General features: G+C 44.8%; 1 protein-coding gene across 1 annotated transcript in view; it reads right to left on the bottom strand.

The window, feature by feature from the left end:
* Nucleotides 1-18,532, bottom strand: part of LOC110467986 (uncharacterized) — a 30,663-nt gene extending 12,131 nt beyond the window's left edge. Inside the window, exons 1-6 of the mRNA XM_085574503.1 lie at nt 18,239-18,532; nt 7,647-7,706; nt 6,375-6,465; nt 4,021-4,089; nt 1,968-2,183; nt 988-1,062 (exon numbers count right to left, since the gene is read on the bottom strand). Coding sequence (XP_085430629.1) covers nt 988-1,062; nt 1,968-2,183; nt 4,021-4,089; nt 6,375-6,465; nt 7,647-7,706; nt 18,239-18,517 — 790 coding nt within the window. The 5' untranslated portion in view covers nt 18,518-18,532. The remainder of the gene's footprint in view (nt 1-987; nt 1,063-1,967; nt 2,184-4,020; nt 4,090-6,374; nt 6,466-7,646; nt 7,707-18,238) is intronic.
* Between the last annotated feature and the right edge of the window lie 747 nt (nt 18,533-19,279).

Genomic DNA, 19,279 nt, shown 5'->3' with positions numbered 1-19,279 from the left:
TCATAAATCACAGCTTTTCCACATCTCTGACTTTTCCTTTCTTCCTTTCACCTAATGCACTCTGAGGTTTGTGTTGTGTATCAGTTTGGGGTTTTTGCTGCATAAATGCAGATATTAAAAAGTATTTCTCCTTGTTGAGTACTTATACATTAGGAACAGCTTGAATCCCCTGACAAAGTGTTGGAAGACAGATGGTTAAATATGGCATGTGTTATATTAATTGCCTTATCTGGCTTCAGAAGCTGATTTCAGCATTCTGATTAACATCACATGCTCTGTTTTGTGCACAGATATCTATATGTATCTATGCTTGTCTTTAGCATCTCTAACAGATTCAGGACCAGACTCTGCATTAATCATACAGCTAAACTTTCAGTCAAATATGAGTTTCTGTTAGGCAGGGAATGTATGAACCAGGGGTGCTTGCAGTCAATCAGTGAAAACTGACAGGTGCAAAGATGCAAAGTGAAAGCCAGAAATGAGGCTTAGCTCAGTGCAAAACGAGGAGATGCTCCATCCTTCTCAAGGCCACACATGGAGAGGCTCCGGCAGGAAATCCCTCACTGTGCTGGATGAGAAGCTGCTGGCTAGGCAGCCTCTAACACAGCCTGTCCAAGCTGGACATTCACTCCCTCCCTTGGTCTGAAATTCTCTGAATTTGTTGGTTATCAGAGCACAACAGAAACATTCTGTGTGAGTCAACCTAACAGAAAGAACCTGCAGGGGAGGCAGTATTTTTTTTTTTTTAATTTATTCCAAGATGAGCACACGAGTTTGGAAAGTGCTCAATAAAAGGTTCTGATGTCGCTCCCTAAAACTCTGATGTGCTGGATTGCAGATGCAAGCAAGTTCTGCAAGGGAGAGTGACTAATGAGATGTGGCTCCAGGGGAGAAGACCCATGTGTGATCAGTGACAGCCCTTTTCAGCCAAGCAGCTAAGAAAGTGACATAAGAATTCAGACAGAAGTACAACGAGAGGCCACTCACCTAAATCCCTGGAGAGATCTGACAATGTCCCAAAGGTCACAGGACAGGATTTTACATCTGCAATATCCCATGTTCCTGAATTTAAAATGCAAACAAACAGTAACCCAAAATCTGATGTCATGTTACCTCATGCTCCCAAGCTTATTACATCCCTTCCATGTTCTCTTAATTCCAGGCCTACATCCACTGCTGTTGCTGGACAAGCATCAAGCAAGGAGAAATCACCTTTATGGACAGAGAGAGTCCAGCCCCATCACCATGTATACCTTCTCAGACTTTTAATGTGCATGTCACACCAGCGTGGCACTTCTCTGGACTTAAATTCTTCACTCATCTGAACTGATACCCTTTATGCACTGCTGGCAAAGTTGTCATCATGTATTGGAAATGGCCTTTTGAAAGCATTAGAGTAAAAATGGTACTAATGCCCTCCCCCATCAACCCTGTAGTTTGCAAGAAAAGGACTCTAGCAGAGAAGGTAACTCACATGAGGGCAACCTAAGAGCATTTTCTGAATCATCAGAGTACTGGATTAATGCTACTGAAGGTGAGTCATCATGCGGCCTTATTAAATTCAGCCACCATGCTCAATCAATCACTGAGAATGTAGTCAAAATCAAATGCTTTTGATTTAGGAATACCCTGCCTTTTCCTTTTTTGAAACACACAGATATACCCTGCAGCCTAACTCTGGCCAGGTGTGAGCATCCTCAGAAGGCAAGACTTTGGTTGTAAAAGACACAAATAGTACCTGTGGGTAGAAAACAGCTTGCACCCAGCAGGTAGTCTACAACACAAGGAATTTCTGCCATAAAGAATCCTCTTTTCACATTGCTGGGAAATAAATGACACCTAGCAGGGTCCAAGGGGGGGTGGACAACACTATGTATGCAGGATGAATATTGGTGGGGCTGCACTTTGATGAGGACACAGCAATTTGTGAAGCTTCCCCTCAGCAATATTTGAATGTCAGCACTCACCTACATTGGAGAAAACATCGTCTTCTGACCTGGAGGGTGCCAATTCTGCCCGTAGGGCTCCTGAGCCCTTCAGCACAGTCCCACACTCTGCCTTGGCAAAGAAAGCACCTTTTCCACCACCACCAGTGTCCTCTGTGAGTGGCCACACCGCTCCCTTCTCGTCCCAGTCAAAGGCTGGCTCAGCTGCTGAGCTACCCAGAGATGCTCTGCCGGGGTCTTCTCGGGAATAAACATTACCACAGGATCATCGTTACAACAGGATCATCATTATTTTTCATTACAAGGAAGAGTTGTTCAGGAGAGAAAACAGAACAAAGCCTGATCTAAACCCATCAGACTATTTCCAACTGAAATTATTTACAGACATGGTGGCAGTGAAACGCAGCTCCTGGGATGGGGCACTGAAGTGGAAAACAAGAAGGCCAGTGTGAGAAGGATGGTGCCACAGCAGCCTTGGGCATCCCTCCCTGGAGAGGAGGCTCAGGGCCTCCAGGGTTCTGCTGGGGGTCCACAGCAGTGAAGGGAGAGAAAGAGAAGAGCTGGACCTCCAAGAAAAAAGAAAGCAAACCTCTTGGATGTTGGTCATTCAAGACTGCTAGAGAAATCAGTGCAGGCATATGAATATTTTAAAAAATGACTGTTATCTCCAACAGTTTTGTTCCAAAGGACTCCTCAAGTGTTTCATGACTCCAGCCTTCAGAATAGCAAAGCATTTTCTGAAGCTCTGGTGAGGAGGAGACCACTGCTGACACCAACTCCACCTTCATATACCTTAATGATGATGCTGCTCTTTCTCCCCTGCCAGGGAACAGCAGCCAGCAGTCATCAGGGTTAGGGCTTCTTCCTAGATCACATCTCACTACCCTGTAAATGCCCATGCCAGCACGATCCAGGGTTCATGCACAGACTGCAGGACTGCACCAAAGACTTCTGGTGCTTCAAATGAGACTTGGAGCTCCCTTTCCTGGGTTAGCAAAGCCTTTAACACCTGCATGACCTTAGGGTTAATCCCTGTGGGGTTCTGCATGTGGAGCTGGCACCACTGATGACAACAGGTCAACTTACATGAAGAAGGAAATATGGACCCATTTACTGGAGAGAAACTGGTGACCTCAGCACCTCTAGCCTTTAAAGACCCTTGATAAACCAAGAGTCAAAAATCTAAACTCTTGATATTTAACTCTATATAATCCAAAAGATAGATAAAGTGGTCTCAAGGTTTCTGTATATTTTTCTATTGAAAATGTTCTCTTACCCTTCAATAGAGTACCTGAGAGCACTTTAAAAGCCTTACTGCAGACAGTGCACTAACTCACACATATCCAGCTAAATTTCCTAATCCAGCTATGTCTCTCCAATATCCAAACCCCTATCTTAGCTTCTAAATTACTCTAATATTATAAACCTAAAGGTTATTTTGATCATTTTATCACATATAATGAATATACTTCCAAATGTTTTAATTCCATGATCTGCTTTCATATAGTGGTTATTACATATAACCACTATGATTTCTGCTGTATGATTAGCAGAGATGTATATAGGCATAAGCGCACAGCAGACACCTTGAAATCCCCAGAAAAAAAATGTGGAGTGAGCACAAACTGTAATTTCATTTTAACTCATTAGGAAAAGAGCCTATTCCTATTATAGTTCTTTAGTCTGGACAATCCTGGACTAAAGAACCTGTTTGGAACTGAGAAAATTATTCATGTTTTTACACATCCATTATCAAAAAACCTTTGTCAAGCCATGCAAAATGAACAAGCCCACGTGACACCAAGCCTTTAGCAGATCTATGCTCTAACAGACATCTGCTTTCAAAGTCCTGTGGGTAATGCTGTGTGCTCTGCTGTGTGTTTTAATGAGAGCACAGAGTAAAAGGCAAGCTCCCAAGTAAAAGCTCCCAAAGCTGTCTTTTCTTAAGTAAATAGCCTCAGTGAGTGCATGGATTTTGCTCCCAAATGATGAATAGAGCAAAGAGACACTGGGCTGTGGGGAGGGGTAACAAGCCCAGCCAGATCAGGTGTGCAAATTGAGCCTGTACATTTACCTTTTTGTTTCAGCCTTTCCTTCCTTAAGTGTCTCTTTTCACGGCTGCTGATCTTGGTCTGCCAAACTCCTATAACAGAGAGCAATGTCCATTTTTAAGCTATCAAACAACTTTCTTCATTGCCTTTACTGCTTAGCACCAAGGTAAACAACAATCTGAAAGTTTCTGATGCTGGCTGTAAGAGAACATCAGACCTTGTGCAGCATGTCCCCTGTGTGCAGCCTTTGTTTCCTCTGCAGAGATGTATTATGTAAGAAATCCCCATCACAGACCTGTCTGTGCACATATTCTTCTGTCCTGTGTGTAAGCCTGATGTGACACCCATTCCCTTGGGGGAGATGCCACAGCAAAGCATCAACCACCTTATATATCTGACAGGGGGGAGAAGTTAATGAAAATCTTAACCATTAAATAAGGCTTCAATTTACTGAGTTCCTCTATCCCTAGACTTGTTCTGCAATGTGGACACCCTCTCCTACTCAGCTGCTTTACACACACATTCATCCACACCCGTGGGGCCACATCCTGTCTCCATCCATGCTCTCCATGATCCAAGAAGTCAGAGGAGGTGCTGGCAAAAATGGTAAATGAAGGGGAAAACACAGCCCCTGGAACTGACCAAGACACTTCCTTTCTCTGAAGCATCCCTGAAAAACACATAAAACAATTCAGCTGGCTCATCCATTCAAAAAATTACAGATCTGTTTGCAGAAAGCCTCTGCTGTGTTCCCTTCTCCCCCAGCAGCCTCACGGGCCCCAGGAAGGACTCTGGTCCAACAGCAGCAAGGACTTCACCACCACACTAATCACATTGCAATCTTTTAAGCCCAGAAAAGCTTAGAATTTGTTGTTTTCAGTGCAACCCTTGGTGGGGGGGAGGCAGAGAAGGGCTCATGGGATGCAATGGATTTTCCAGTGAAATTCTAGCTGCCTGAGCCTTGCTGGCCTCTGCCAGATTTCTTTGCAGATCTGCTTGCAAGCAAAGGTCTTGGCTCTGCTCACAAGCGTGCTACAAGTTGGCTGTGAATTGCCCCAGCACCTTTACCAGCCTTAGTCATGGGCACAACAGTGTGCTGCTCCATCTGTGTATCAGCAGGGCAGAGGCCACAGGATTAGGGGAAGTACTCTGCTGACCACAGGGCCTCTGACCACTTCAGGGATCCTTCCTCACCTGCAGATTTGCCCTCCCTGTGTACACAGTCGAGACTTGGGGGAGTGTGGCAGGAAAGCACATGGCTCCTGTCAGAGACTGAAATTTTATGGCTTAAACATCTTTATGAAGGACTTTTGCCCATTACAGAAAAAGAGCATAATGAAGCTGCACCACCGAAGGCCACCCTGGATGGGCCTCCTGACTGAAACCCTGGACTGCGAGTTAAGCCCATAAGGCAACTTGAGATAAGGAAAGTCACACTATTGTTCAAAGCATCTGGAAGAGCACCCACAGCCCAGCACAGCACCTGCTCCGAGGTGGAGCCACAGCCCCAGGTTTATCAGCTGCCAAGCTCACACAGACCCTGCACCAAAGGGGGGAGGAGGAAAGGTTTTGGGTGTGTGGCACAGCCTCTGGCCCGAGGCACTGAGTGCCCACCCGCTGCTGTGCAGACCAGCTCAGGAAAGCCAGACCTAAGGGACATCCTAAGGGACGTGTGAGGGACAGCAGAAAAGTGTCATGGTCCATCAAAGGCCCCTCCCAAAAAGAGTCCCCAGACCCTGCACCAGAGCACTGCACGTGATGTAAGAGATCCATAGTGTTGCAAGGGACAGTGTCAAACTTGCCCCATCAGGGGAGGCACACGGACATTCTCATTTCCCCAAATGTATATTAATCCATGGCACTTTATACTTTAAGGTAGGGAACCCTCACCACCAAGAAGACCAGATGGAGGGAAGCAACAAGGCATTGTTGGAACCCATGGAGTGGCGATACATTTCTGATCTTTGTCACTCTTCCTCTTCCCCCATACACCTCTTTTCTATTTTTCTTTATTTCTTTCTTTTCTCTTTGCCTCTTACTATTAAATAAAATACATCAATTTTTTGATCTCAACATCTAAGCTCATTGGTTTGAATCGTGTTTTTGGGCATATTCAAATCTTCCAGGGTTCGATCCATTTTATTCACAGGGAATTAGTTCTCTTTACTCCTCTGTAATTAAACCAGATCACAACAGCACCTGTCCACGTAGTTACATGTGGAAAGGAGCAGGTGATAGAAATAACTCCCAAACTGGCAGCTTTCCCCACTGACACAGAACTCTAGAATTGCAGAGAAGGCCTCCCTTTTGACATATTTCATCCCATGTTATTATATGGTAATATGAATCAGATAACAAGAATCAGATCTTTTGTTACCTTCTTCCTCTTGCAGTTTGTCTTTTTCCACAGAAAGCAGATCTTTTGGCACGTTCTTCTCTGAGCACTGGGTTTTCCTCTTCTTCTTAGGCTACAGTATAGAGGAGATATAGAGCAGAAAGAGAAAAAAAATATTTGTTATGTTTCATCTGGAAGAAAAAAGAGTCAGGACATTAGTTGTGAAATGGAGACAACCCATGATACTCAGAGAGAGTAGGGGGGTGCTGGAGTCTTTTAAGTGTGTGCAAAAGTCTTCCTGAACAGATTTTATTGCAAATTCCAAACCAATAAATGCTATTGCTTTGGACCTACAAATCCTATCTACTAGATTAGAAAGTTCGCATTTTAATTCAGGTACCTGCTCTATAGTAAGATTTGCATTCATTTTTCCTAAGTTCTTCCTCTGAAAGAGGAAAGTCTAAATTATTTACCCCTGTTAAAATCAGGAGTGCTATAATCAAGAGTTAGGACCCTGACAATGCTTAACAAAAAAAAAACCCCAGCCCTCCCCTTCCCTTTCCAACCATGGAGCTGCCTGTTTTTAATGCAGATATCTGTAGTTTGCACTAATCTGAAGGGCTCAGGAGTAGCTGAGGCCATTTGCATACAGCTTGATGAAACAGTAGTGCTAACCCTAAACCATAAATTTTGAATGTTCTATTTAAACAGCGATTCTTGACTCTTCCAAGGAGGGAAACCAGAAAACATACCTCCCTGCCCAGACTCAGGGGCTGCTCCTCACTTAGAATCACAAAATCACAGAATGGTTTAGAAGGAACCTTAAAGACCATCCAGTTCCAACCCCCCTGCCACCTTCCACTAGACCAGGCTGCTCAAAGCCCTATCCAGCCTGGCCTAGAACACTTTCAGGGACAGGGCAGACAGCTCCTCTGGGCAATTTGGAACTTGCTGTAAAGCCTTGGAAGCTCTTTAAAGCATTAGCCTCTTTCTCCACACCAATACAAGTGCTCAATGCCCAAGGTAAAACCCTTACACAGACCCAAGGAAATGTCCCTGTCAGAGCTGGAATGGAAATACAGGAGATTCCAGCACCCATTTCTGGGCTTGGATGACGAGACCATCCCCCTTGTGGTGGCAGTGACAAAAACTACAATGTGGCTGTGCCAGAAAATTACATGGTCTTATACTACTGCAGCATCTCTTAAGTGCAGCAAACCAAGGAAAAGCAACCTTTAAGAAATTAACATTCTTAAAACAACTGTCTCTTGAAAGAGAATATGAAAGAGAATACTCTAAAACTTTTGCTGGTACCTTGAGGAGCTTTTTCTCTCTGATGTTGACTGATGTGATAAGATGGCCATTCACTGGAACCTAGGAGGTGGACAATAACAAAATGAATTATAGTACATAAACATGTATGTGTGTGTATGTGTAAATATATATTAAAATATATTTATTTCAATACCTTCCTAAAATACATATAATAGTCTGAAAGATACACCTAAGTAACCCCCTTTACGAATCTGGGCTAGAATTTGTGGCCTTGTTCCAACTGGAGTAATTAATTCCAAGTTAATTAACGTATGCTAAGCCTTTATGAATGTAAGTCCAGAAACTCCACAAAGATTTATTCCAAAGCAGACATATTTGTGGTCTATGATAAGATTTGTCTAGGATCAAAGTTGTTTTTCAAATAGGGTAAGCCTTTCTTAAAAAAACAGCATAGACATGAGAGGGCTTATTGTAATTCTTGTTTCCCAGTCGGGGTGGACCTTATGTTCCCTCTCAAGTCTATCTGACCAACTAAAATAATGGATTTTATGCTACCTTGATCCAGTAAAATAAACAATAAATGTTTAAGGATTTTTCAAATTATAGTTTGACTAATGTCTCAGCTGTCTCAGAATTCCCCAGGAATTGCCAGCCACCAGCTACAGGGATGGGAGGGTGTAAATCTGCAGCTGGGCCAGCAAGGGCTGTGCCAGCAAGGGCCACTGCACACTCTGCAGAGCCAGCAGCATCCAAGACAAGGCTGAAGCTCCCTCCACAGGTGCCTCTGTTTCTCCCTGACACACACAGCAGCTCATTGCTGGTTGTATGGCACTTCTCTGACTTTTCCAGGTTGTTCTCCCTGTGCAATGCAGCTACTGCTGTTCAGCACTGTCCAGGCTTCCTTCAGCCCATCAGACCTGTTGGGCTGCCCAGTTGACCCCACATCTCCCAGAAGGGAGCCTTACTCAGGCTGTCACCCTAATCCTTGATCCATCCTCTGCCAGGGGCAAAGAGATCCCTGGCAGGTGAAGGCAGCCCTGCCTGGAGCAAAACCCATCTGATCCCTGTTGAATTCAGGTGCCCATTCCTCTTGGGGAAGGGAAGCCAGCTGATGCTGCCTCCTGCCTCCTCCCTCTCCCATTCTCACAGGTCATCTCTGTCCCTGAGACACTGGGGCCATGATAAGTTAACAGCAGATAAAATCCTGTGGGTCACTGCCCATGTCTCTCCCCAGCAGACCCAGTGGGGCTGCAGTCCTTCAGACTCTTAATGGTCATCTCTTTGATATTTTGGGGATTTTAGAGCTATTTTTCACAAGTCTCAGAAAGGTCTGGTTTGAAGTGCATGACAGACACCTGTATGCTGGCAAATGTTTCATCCCTGGAGGTGTTTTCTTGGAATTCCAGACCAGTTACAAGCCCATGGTGGACATGGACCCAGCAGCTGGTGTTCATCCCAAGTTCTACAATGATTAGGAGAAGAAGCCCCAAAATTGTGGATTTTGCACACAGACAATACTGATTTGGGGTCTTCCAGTAAAACATCACAGGAGTAGGAGGCAAAACCCTTGCCTATTATATCAGTAATTCCACCAGCTTCACATTATAAGCTTATGCCAAAATCTCCTGTGTCCCCCTTGGCTGTCAAATGCAAACAATATAATTGTTTACAATTATGTTATTCTGAACATTAGTAAAATAATTACTTCTCTGTTAAAACCCAGCAACATTTGTTAGTAGCTAGCAAGGCTGTCTTGTTTTTTCCCACAGGCACTCTCTTCTAAGCCACTCAGGTTCATTTACTAGAGGCACTTCATAAATCCCACCACAAAGCAAACTGTTCTCTATCTCCTGCTCTGCTCAAGGGAAAAATCCCACTCTACCTTCCGCAGGGAGGGAAGCAGCTTCTCACAAAAATGTGGGATATAAAATACAAAACCAGGGACACTTTGGTGAAAATTTGAACCATGTAGATATGGAAAATCTTGAGTTTATATGATTCTTTCTTTCCCAGTATATGTTTCTGTCCATTTAAATGTGTGAGAATACAGATAGATCTTGTCTCAGTGGACAACAATTCCTATGCAATATAGAATCTTGGGGGAATGACTTTAAATTTTATGACAGTGAACTTCAGGAAAATGGAATTTTATTGGATGAATGCAAGAAGAGATGACTGGGGGAAGCCAAACAACATGTAAGTGGAATATTCCTTCCTGATGTCATCAGACCCTAGTGATTTCCCAGTTTTCATAATGAAACCTTCACTGTTTTCTAAAGGCTTTGCAAATGGACCTCCCAAGTGAAGGCAGTTTGAGCAAGACTGCCACCATGGGCACAGAAATAGCAACACCAGCTTAGGAGGCAAAGAGGAGGATGCTTTTTTGCCGTCTTTCAGAAACACACAGATAAGAGGATAAAAGACATCCCACCTCCTGTTAGCCTCTCTTTATACCAAGATGCTTCTGTAAGCATGAGGGACTGCAGGCAGAGAGGGACATGTCAGGATTAAGGGCATGAAGCTGCCTTCCTCCCCCAGGCTGGCACAAGCGAGCACAGCCCGAGGCTGAACAGGGCTCTCACACAGGCAAGAACTCCAGAAGGAAAACGCTCAGTGCAATACAGGATTAGGGGAGATGCAAAATATATTGGCTCTGACAGACTCGTCTCATCTGGGGCAGGATCACATTCCTGGACTTTCTCTCCATATAAATGACATTAAGCAAGGAGCTGGAAATTTGCAGCACTTTGTTTTAGTGCTTTGCCAACCTGACTGCTGCGTACTTTTACCAGACAAGCACAACGTTCACTACTGAAATGATATTTCACCTGCTAGACAAACATCCCCCTCTCTCTCCATCACTGACTAGGAGGTTAAATAGTCATTTATTATATCCCAGGGGTCTTCATGATGACTGACTGGCTATTCAGCCCTAAGTGCCCACTTGGGACTCCTGAACCTTGTTGCATCCTTCCTAAAGAGCAGCTGAGGGCAAAAAAATACCAAACCTGACCACTGACTGATTCTCAGCAAATGTCCCACCACTGTGGTGATGCTCTTCTTTTGAACCTGAAAGACCTGCTTCTCTGCCATCCTTCAATAATACCAAGAACTCCCTTTCTTTCATCACCAAGAATTTTTACTGAGTTTTATTTCCTTTCAGTGGAAACGTATTATGTTAGCCTGACCTTTTGTATTAAATCCTGCCCTTATCCAACCCTTTTTCAGGCAGTAAGCTGGCCGTGTGGCTGAGGAACCCCACCCTACCCTATTCTTCCCTTTTGAAGCCCTTAGGGTAGGGGATTAGTCATGCCTCTTTATCGTGCCATTTGGCCACTATGAAAAGGAAAAAGGAATTTTCATTATTGTATTTTATTTAACCTAATGGAATCATTACAGAGAAATTAATATTTTCAGGGGAATTTTTTTCTTAATGAAAAATGTAGTTTTGTACAGGGAAAATACATCTAAATCCACCACATTAAATGACTATATTAAGTGCAATTCCAAATACATCAAATATATGCAGAGAAACAGAATCAGGACTTTTAGTGGAATCAGACTTAGCATATTAATTTCTACTCACATTCTGTGGAACAATAGAAAGATTGTTTTTAGTTCATGGTCATTTGGTTCATGACCCGTGGAACAGGATTTCCCCCCCACCCCCTGCCTTTTTTTCATTTTTTTTATGCAACCTAAGGTTATATTTCTGATGATTGTTCTGAAACTAGCAATTTCTGATTCTCTTGAGCTAGTTTTTAATTTATTTTATGCTGTTAATATAGTTCTACATAAAGTCACAAAGAAAGGAGGCAAAGTGACACATCTCCAAGTGCCCAAAAATGCTGGGTTTAGTATATAAACCTTGTATTCAAAGCATAAAGCTGTATGCCTAGAGACTTACCTTTATGAATTTCAGTTTTGTTAGACTAGTCATTTTTATAAAACCCAACACCTTTGTGTCTATCAGATCAGGCTGCCTGCTTTCACATGTCAGTGCCACCAACTGGTTAGAGGAGTAATTAAATATCATGAGAATATCAGCTTCAGGTTCACTAACTGCCCTTTGTCCCTCTTGGGAAAGGTGCTTAAAATTGCCTTCCTTAGGAAGGCACTGAAAGGTTTGCCCAGTAGAGGGATACTAGGACAAAATAAGCTCAGCCTATGAAACCCAAAGGGAGCTATTATATGCTTCACACATTGGAAATCAGGAAATTCATTTAAGAACATGAATAAGGATTCAGAAAATTGTTCTCAGCTACCACTTTCAGAAAACTCAAATTAAGTGGGTTGGACACTGGAAATGAAAGGAAGCAAAACTACCCCATTCTGGCAGGGGGTCTGTGAACACAAAACCATTTCCAGATTTAAGAAACACTTCAATTAAATTGTTTCTTAGTGCTCAATTCCAGTGGGAGAAAAAAAAGAAAAAACAAACAAAAAACAAACCAAAACCTGGAGGTTTTTTTTCACTTTATGTTACAACACAAGAAAAATATCGTGGACTTAGGCCAAAGGGCAGTACTGGTATGAGGAAAGTAACACCCATATGCACTAAATTAAATTATTAAGGAAGGGAGTGGGAGAAAAGAACAAAAAGAAAAGGACTTTCTTAGCAGGGAAATAAATAATCTCCTTTAAACATGCTCTGTTACAACTGAACAAGGTATGACTGCACTTTTCAGCTTTCTCAGTAGATCTTTAACAAGCTGAAAAGTGAGCAGGAAGTCTTTCTTCATCCCTCTCAGCATCCTCTGGAAGATCCAGTCTTTGCTCCCTCCACTGCATGCTCTGAGTCAGATTATTTGCAGCACCACTTGCAGTTCACTGTTGGCTCTCTGCAGGTGGGTTCCTGTCTCCTGTGCACAGAAGCATGGGGAGAGCAAACCCAAGTGCTGCTGCTGCTGCTGCTGCAGCCAGACAGGGCTCCCGTTTCTGCATCCACAGCCAGCCAGCAATCGGCGAGACAAACGTGTTGGGAAACAAAGCAGTGCTGGCTTTCATTAACTCTGGTCCATAAATGGAAGCAGACATCCTGGCCAGTCTGGCTTTTTGCCACATGGTCTTGTCCTGATGATGGACTTTGCTCAGGGAGACCTATTCCCTAAACCAATGGGAACCAGGTGAATGGGAAAAGACAAGCCTGCATTTGTCAGAGGAGAAAGGATGGGGTTTAGGCAGAGGCAGAGGCCATCAGAGAAACAGGAGAGTACCAGCTTCAAAGGAAATCACTCATTCAGTTCTAACAGCTAGAGAAAGGATAACATAATGACAACTGCTCAGGTGACAATGGAAAGCCAAAAAAAAGTTGGGTTTGTTAGCAAGGGAAACTGAGTGGCTCCCCATGCATGGCAGAAGGACATAAAGGAACTTCTCTGGGACATGGCTGCTCACAACACTACAGAGGCATATCTGCAAAGGGGAGGGAAAAGAGAGCAGAATCCTGGTTTTTGATCAATACTGTAAGTACTAATAATCTTGTTGTTAATAGCTGTTATCGATATGTGGCAATGCAAAGTTTTCCCTGTCAAAATCACTTCAGACAAATGTGTTCCCAGTAGGAAAGAAGACTGTTGGAAAAGAAAATTACATGGGAAACACATGCAATGAACAGACAGAAATATATAGAACTACACACTAAGAATATGCAAAATTTTCCCTTTCCCTTACAGCACCTAATGTAGAAAAGAAAGGGGCAGTTCTCCCATCAAATGGATATTCCAATAACCTTGTGGAAAAGGATCTGGGCCATCAGCACAGAAAACCCATTAATCTGCACATATTCCCAGGGATGTAGTTGCCCATGGGGACCCCTTGAGCACAAACACAGGTTGATAACAAGGAGTGGGAGCCAGAACTGCATATGTAGCCATTCATATCCAAAAACAGTTGCACAAGAAAATTTAGGGAAACATCCTTAAGATAACGCTGCCTGCATTACATGTCTTCCAGCTGGCCAGCCTTCCCTGGACACATCAGAAGCCACACAGCAGCCATAAACACAATCACACCTGACATGTATCTGCTTTGGTTTAGCTGCTCTCATCATCAGGGGAAAAAAACATATCTGGGGAAAGAGTTTCTGTAGCATGAGTAGATTAAAACTACTGTTGTGAGGAGGGAAGAAGAAATCAGTTTCCTGGCATCTTCTATTCTGATTAATTAGAGCACCATCTCAACAAGGGATAACAGCTCCATTTTAAGGAGGCAATTACCAAACTCCAACACCTTCCAGGATACTTTAAAAATCAATTCTCATCCAAGATAGCTGTATAACAATAATTGTGCAACTGTGTTTCATTGGCAGTGAAAAATACTGTGTAACCTGAAAAGGTAAAAAACCCATCTATTTGGGAAATTCTGAAGCTGAAGGGATGGATATGTAGTTCTGGTACTGTTAAGCAATCCTGCAAGAAGCAAAAAGTATCTCCAGTTTATAAAAACACTTCAGAAAAGCATAAAGCTTTCTTTTGGAATGTATCAGATAGCACATATTTTTAGAAGCTTTTTAAGGAAGATGATGTCACTGCATTTGTAAAAAATGCTCTTCTTTACAACTGACCAATTTGCAGAACAGCTCAAAAACTTTGAATAAACACAAACATCTCAAATCAAAAACTGCCATTCAGATCAGTTGGCTTCCAGCAAGTCCCATTAGCAATTTCCCAGAATTAGGGAAAAGGCAATCCTGAAAAAGGCTAAACACTCTCAGCATAATTTCCAGACTTTTTTTTTTGGTGTGTGTGTGGCTATGTGACAACAGCCAGAATGTAACTTGTTTTGTTCTATGCATAATGAGATCACATTCAAAGTGTGCTTGCATGGTTGTGTGGAGGCCATGAAACCATTGGACCACAGTGGTGGGTGAGAGGTTGGACATGACACAGCCACGTGTTCTCACAGCCCAGAAAGCCAAGTGTGTCCTGGCTGCACCCAAAGCACCAGAGGAGGGGGGATTCTGCCCCAGGGCTCTGCTCTGCCCTGCTGAGACCCCACCTCCAGTGCAGCATCCAGCCCTGGGGTCCCAGCACAGGAAGGACATGGAGCTGTTGGAGTGAGTCCAGAGAAGGCCACCTAGCTGATCAGAGGGATGGAGCCTCTGCTATGAGGAAAGTCTTGAGAGAATTTGGGTTGTTCAGCCTGCAAAAGAGAAGACCTCAGCGTGACTGCCCTGGTTCTGGGCAGGACAGGGTTAATTTTTTTGCGGAAACTCTGAGGGCCAGGACCCGGAGCTTTTTCTATCCCACCTTACTGTCATTAGCTGGGGTGCCAAGGGAAGGGACTCTTTTGGGGAGAAGGGAGTCCTTCCCGTCTGGTATTGTCTACTGTCAAGGGGTTTTCTGTGTAAATAATTTATTTTCTTGTACCCTGTGTCATTCGTATTATTCCTTTTCCTGGTTTTTTGGTGGTTTTTTTTGGTTTTTGTTTTGTTTTGTTGGGTTTTTTTTTGTGTTTTGTTTGTGGTTTTGTTGTTGTTGTTTTTGTTTTTTATCTCGTTGCTGTTTCCAGTAAAATGATCTTATCTCAGTTTAAGATCTTTACCTTTTGTGCCTCCAAGTCTCAAGTCCATCCCACTGCAGGTGGGAGGGGAAAAGCTTCGGAGCAGAAGGGAGGAGCGTGTGGTTTTGGGGAATCTTGGTGGGTGCACTAAATTGGGGATTACCATTCGTAGACCAGAGATCCAACTGAGGCCTTCCCCTACCTGAAGGGAACTTCAAGGGAAGATAGGGCATAACTATTTATAAGAGCATGTAGTAAGAGGACAAGGGGGAATGAGGGAATGAGTTCAAATTGAAAGAGAGGAGGTTTAGATTAGATATTAGGAAGAAGTTCTTTGCCGTGAGGACGGTGAGGCACTGGAACAGGTTGCCCAGGGAAGCAGTGGGTGCCCCATCCCTGGAGGTATTCAAGGACAGACTGGATGGAGCTCTGAGCAACCTGGTCTAGTGAAAGGTGTTCCTGCCCACAGCAAGGGAGTTGGAACCTGATGATCTTAAAGGTCCCCTTCCAACCCAAACCATTCCATGATTCAATGAAAGTCTGTTCAACAGACTGATCTCACATGGGCTGTTGAAGCCAATCTGGCTGGGTCTAACAGGGACCATGGCTCCTGGAGAGTGTCTGTCTGCCTATTGCAATGGGGAGTAGGGACACACAAAGGGAAGATCAGTCCTACATCATCCTGCAGCCAAGTAAGAGCAGATTTCATGGGAAGGCAACCAGACAGCCCACCCCTGGGGCAGCAACTGGGAATCACTGGTAAACATGCATTCCCAAACTGAAAAAATAATTAACCACCTAGGTTCTTTTAATTAAGATCTTGACTTATCCACCACTCCAGGATATGCAGATGTTTGGCTGCTGGGATGTATCAACACACCTGAGCACTGGAGGCAATTTGTGTCTTGTCTTTTTCATATCTCAGCAGGCAGCAGAGAGGGGGTCCCATCCTCCCATCCTGCAATACCTGCACACCCCATCTTATCACATTGGCCATGTGTATGAATGGGAGACTTTGTTATTAATGGCACCTCTGCTGCTGCTTTGGTGGAGATTTTCATATGCAAATTTCAGCATATCAAAGGTGTTTCGCTGTTCTGGCATCCTCCCATCAGCTAAGTGCCAAAGCAGGGCAGCATTTTACACTTAAATAAGGAGATACAGTTTTTGCCTCAAGGATATGATGTTCCAAAGACAGAGAGAACCTGATGGGAAATGACAAGGAGCAGTGGAGAAGGTATGATGGGGAAAAGAAAACAAAAGAGACAAACAGAAAGGAAAGGGCATGGTACTGTCATGGGAGAACAAGCCTTCGTTTTTCATTTCAGCATGCAAGAAATTTTCTCTGGGTTATCTATCTTTAGGATCTTTTAAGTTATTTTTCTTGATCATTCTCTTGTCGTTCTCCACCTCCTCAGGACTATGTTTTCCACACCCTGCATGATAATCAGGACGTCTCATACAGAAGATGATGCTACTGTGTAAATGCAACTGCTAGAGCCCAGTTCCTAAAGAGTAGGAATTGCTCAGCATTGGAAAAGATGAGATTAATGGCAGAAACTGCACATGACTGTAAACAAATTTATCCCTTCAGGTTATCATTCCTGTTCTTTGGTTTCTGTTACTTAGGCCTGTGAGATGCAGCATCTCTGACTAGAAGATATCTATTCAAATCAATGCCATAAGCTTGAACTAATAACCCTGCCACCATCACAGCACCTGGAATGTCTCTGACACATTTCTGTTCATGAAGAACAAAACCACTTATTTTATAGCAAACATTTAAAAAAACCCCTGCAAATTCATTTTGTTTGTCTTTCTCAAAAATGAGACCTAGGAGATAATAGTAACAGATTAAACAATAAAGTGGGTTTCTCCCCTTTCTGTCCCACACAGCCTCCAGTATTGGCAGCTCTGGAAAATTTCCATTTGTTCTGCAGACAACTCAAGTCATCTAGTATTGATGATTATAAAGGTATGATAAAATTGTTACTGAAATCCTTCTTTACCCCTTGACACTGGCAGCTCTGTTCAGATTGGTTTTGGATTTAATTGTTCTTTACTAATTCAGGGGTACTTGTGCTGCCAGGTCAAGATTCTTCTCTGACTGATGAAAGAAAAAATGATCTAGAATTGAATCATTTTTTAAAAGATAACTATAATACAACTAAAAGCTAAAGCATCCATGACAAAATAATAAACCCTTGAAAACTAATAATAGAAAGCCTGACACATTTCTGTTCGTGAGGAACAAACCCACTTATTTTATAGCACACTTAAAAAAAAAATCCTGCAAATTCATTTTGTTTGTCTTGCTCAGAAATGAGACCTAGGAGACAATAGTAACAGATTAAAATGTTTAAAAAAGCTCAGTGTACTAATTTTAAGTACATACTTATGTTTGGTAAGTTATTCTGAGAGCTTTCCATATTGCACTGCCTCAGTGAAATTGTTTTCTGTAATTTACACTGAGATTTTCTGCTACAGACAGCTTATAGTGCGTCAAAGCAACCGTCATGACAATGTCATACAGAAACTTCAACACTGTGCATCAAATCAAACTCACAGCATATATTCAACAGGGTGGCCATGGTCATCAGCTCACAGTATTCATACACTAACACTAACAGAGCTTTGATTTGGAGTAAATACACATAATTAGCACATTGATTAACACCGTAGTATGGATACTAATCTTGTATATTGCTTCTTAATATGATGGACATTAACTGGAGTTTTCTTAATTCCCTGCAAAGGGGATCCATCTCATATGGAGTTACGCTGTCAGCCAGAACGGCGGATGAAAGGCCAGTGTCAGCAGCCCCCAGCCAGGTGCTCGGGCGACCTGCTGCCTTTCCCTGTCAACCTTGTTGGCACCACAGGGTTAACGGGAATGCTGAAACCCCTAACCCCTAAATCACATCGAGAGGTTCGGGACGGTGCGTCCTGGGCGGCACGGGATGATATGGGATGAGACAAGTGAGATGGGATGGCAGCAGCCCGGTGGGGGCCGCACACAGAGGGTGCAGGAGTGTTCTCTACCCCGAAAAGATGCCGGGGAGCAAAGAGGGAAGGATGCTCGCCCCGTCCCGGGGAGCGGGCGAGGCGCGACCCCCCACTACCCTTACCTGCGCCGTGCGCCTTTGTTCCTCCGGCTGCCGCGCCGGCAGCGCCCCGGCCGCCCGGCCGCCGGCCCCCGCGGGGCCATCTCCCTCCTCCTCCTCCTCCTCTTCCTCCTCCTCCTCCTGCGCCTCCCCGGCGGCGCGGGGCCGGGGGGGTCCCGGCGCGGCCCCTCGGTCCCGCAGCCCCCGCAGGACGAGCAGCGCGGCCGCGGCGGCCGCCAGCACCAGCGCCGGCCAGAGCAGCGCCAGCAGCCGCCCCGGCAGCTCCCCCGCGCCCAGCGCCATCCGCGCCGCCGGCCCCAGCCTGGCCGCCCGCCCCCGCCGGGGACGCTCCGCTCGCTCCGCTCCCAAAGTTGGTGCCGGAGCCGCGCTCGCCGCCGCCGCCCCGAGCGGCTCCGGTGCGGCTGCGGAGCGGCGCGGGCGGGGGACCGGCCGGCCGGGGCGGGGATGCGGGGGGGCCCGGGGGGCGCGGACACGTCGGTGCTTACGGGAGCTTCGTGGCGAAGGGCGGGTGCGCCGAGCGGGGGGGGCGGGAGTGGGACCCCGGGCGCGGCCGATCGCTGGTGCGAGGGGAGGAAGGGGTTAATGCACGGATTGGGTCTCCCCTATGGAAGGATGAGTGGTACGCGATGAAAGGTGAAGGCGTTGCGATTCGAAGCAGAAGCGTTGTTTCGAGAGCAGATGTTCGCTGAGGATTGGGATATGCAGGGATGCTCACAAGTGATGCTTTTCTGCAGAATTCCCCAGTCTAGACAGAACAGTGTTTAGGGATGTACTTCTGTTGTCAGGCAGCGCTACAAGCACGTCGTTATCGAGCACCATGGCTGTGATGATGACAAGCGCTGCCATGTAACGCAGCGCGGGCTGCGCTCTCATCTCGGGCTCATCCTCCGAGAAACAGCATTTTACCGCCGCCAGCAGAGCGCGGAGCAGAGCGCCTCGAACCACAGACCTCTTCGCCGTGCAGGATGGAAAATGTCTTCAGCCACCTGATGAACAAGCACAGATGATGCTCTTAGAATGTCTTTTTTCAAAGTCACCGAGTTT

The sequence above is a fragment of the Lonchura striata genome, chromosome 3 (assembly GCF_050655825.1).
Source record: "Lonchura striata isolate lonStrDom1 chromosome 3, ASM5065582v1, whole genome shotgun sequence".
In the NCBI taxonomy this organism is placed as follows: Eukaryota; Metazoa; Chordata; class Aves; order Passeriformes; family Estrildidae; genus Lonchura; species Lonchura striata.
The sequence above is the reverse complement of the archived record's forward strand: the minus strand, read 5'-3'. Positions and strand labels throughout refer to the sequence as shown.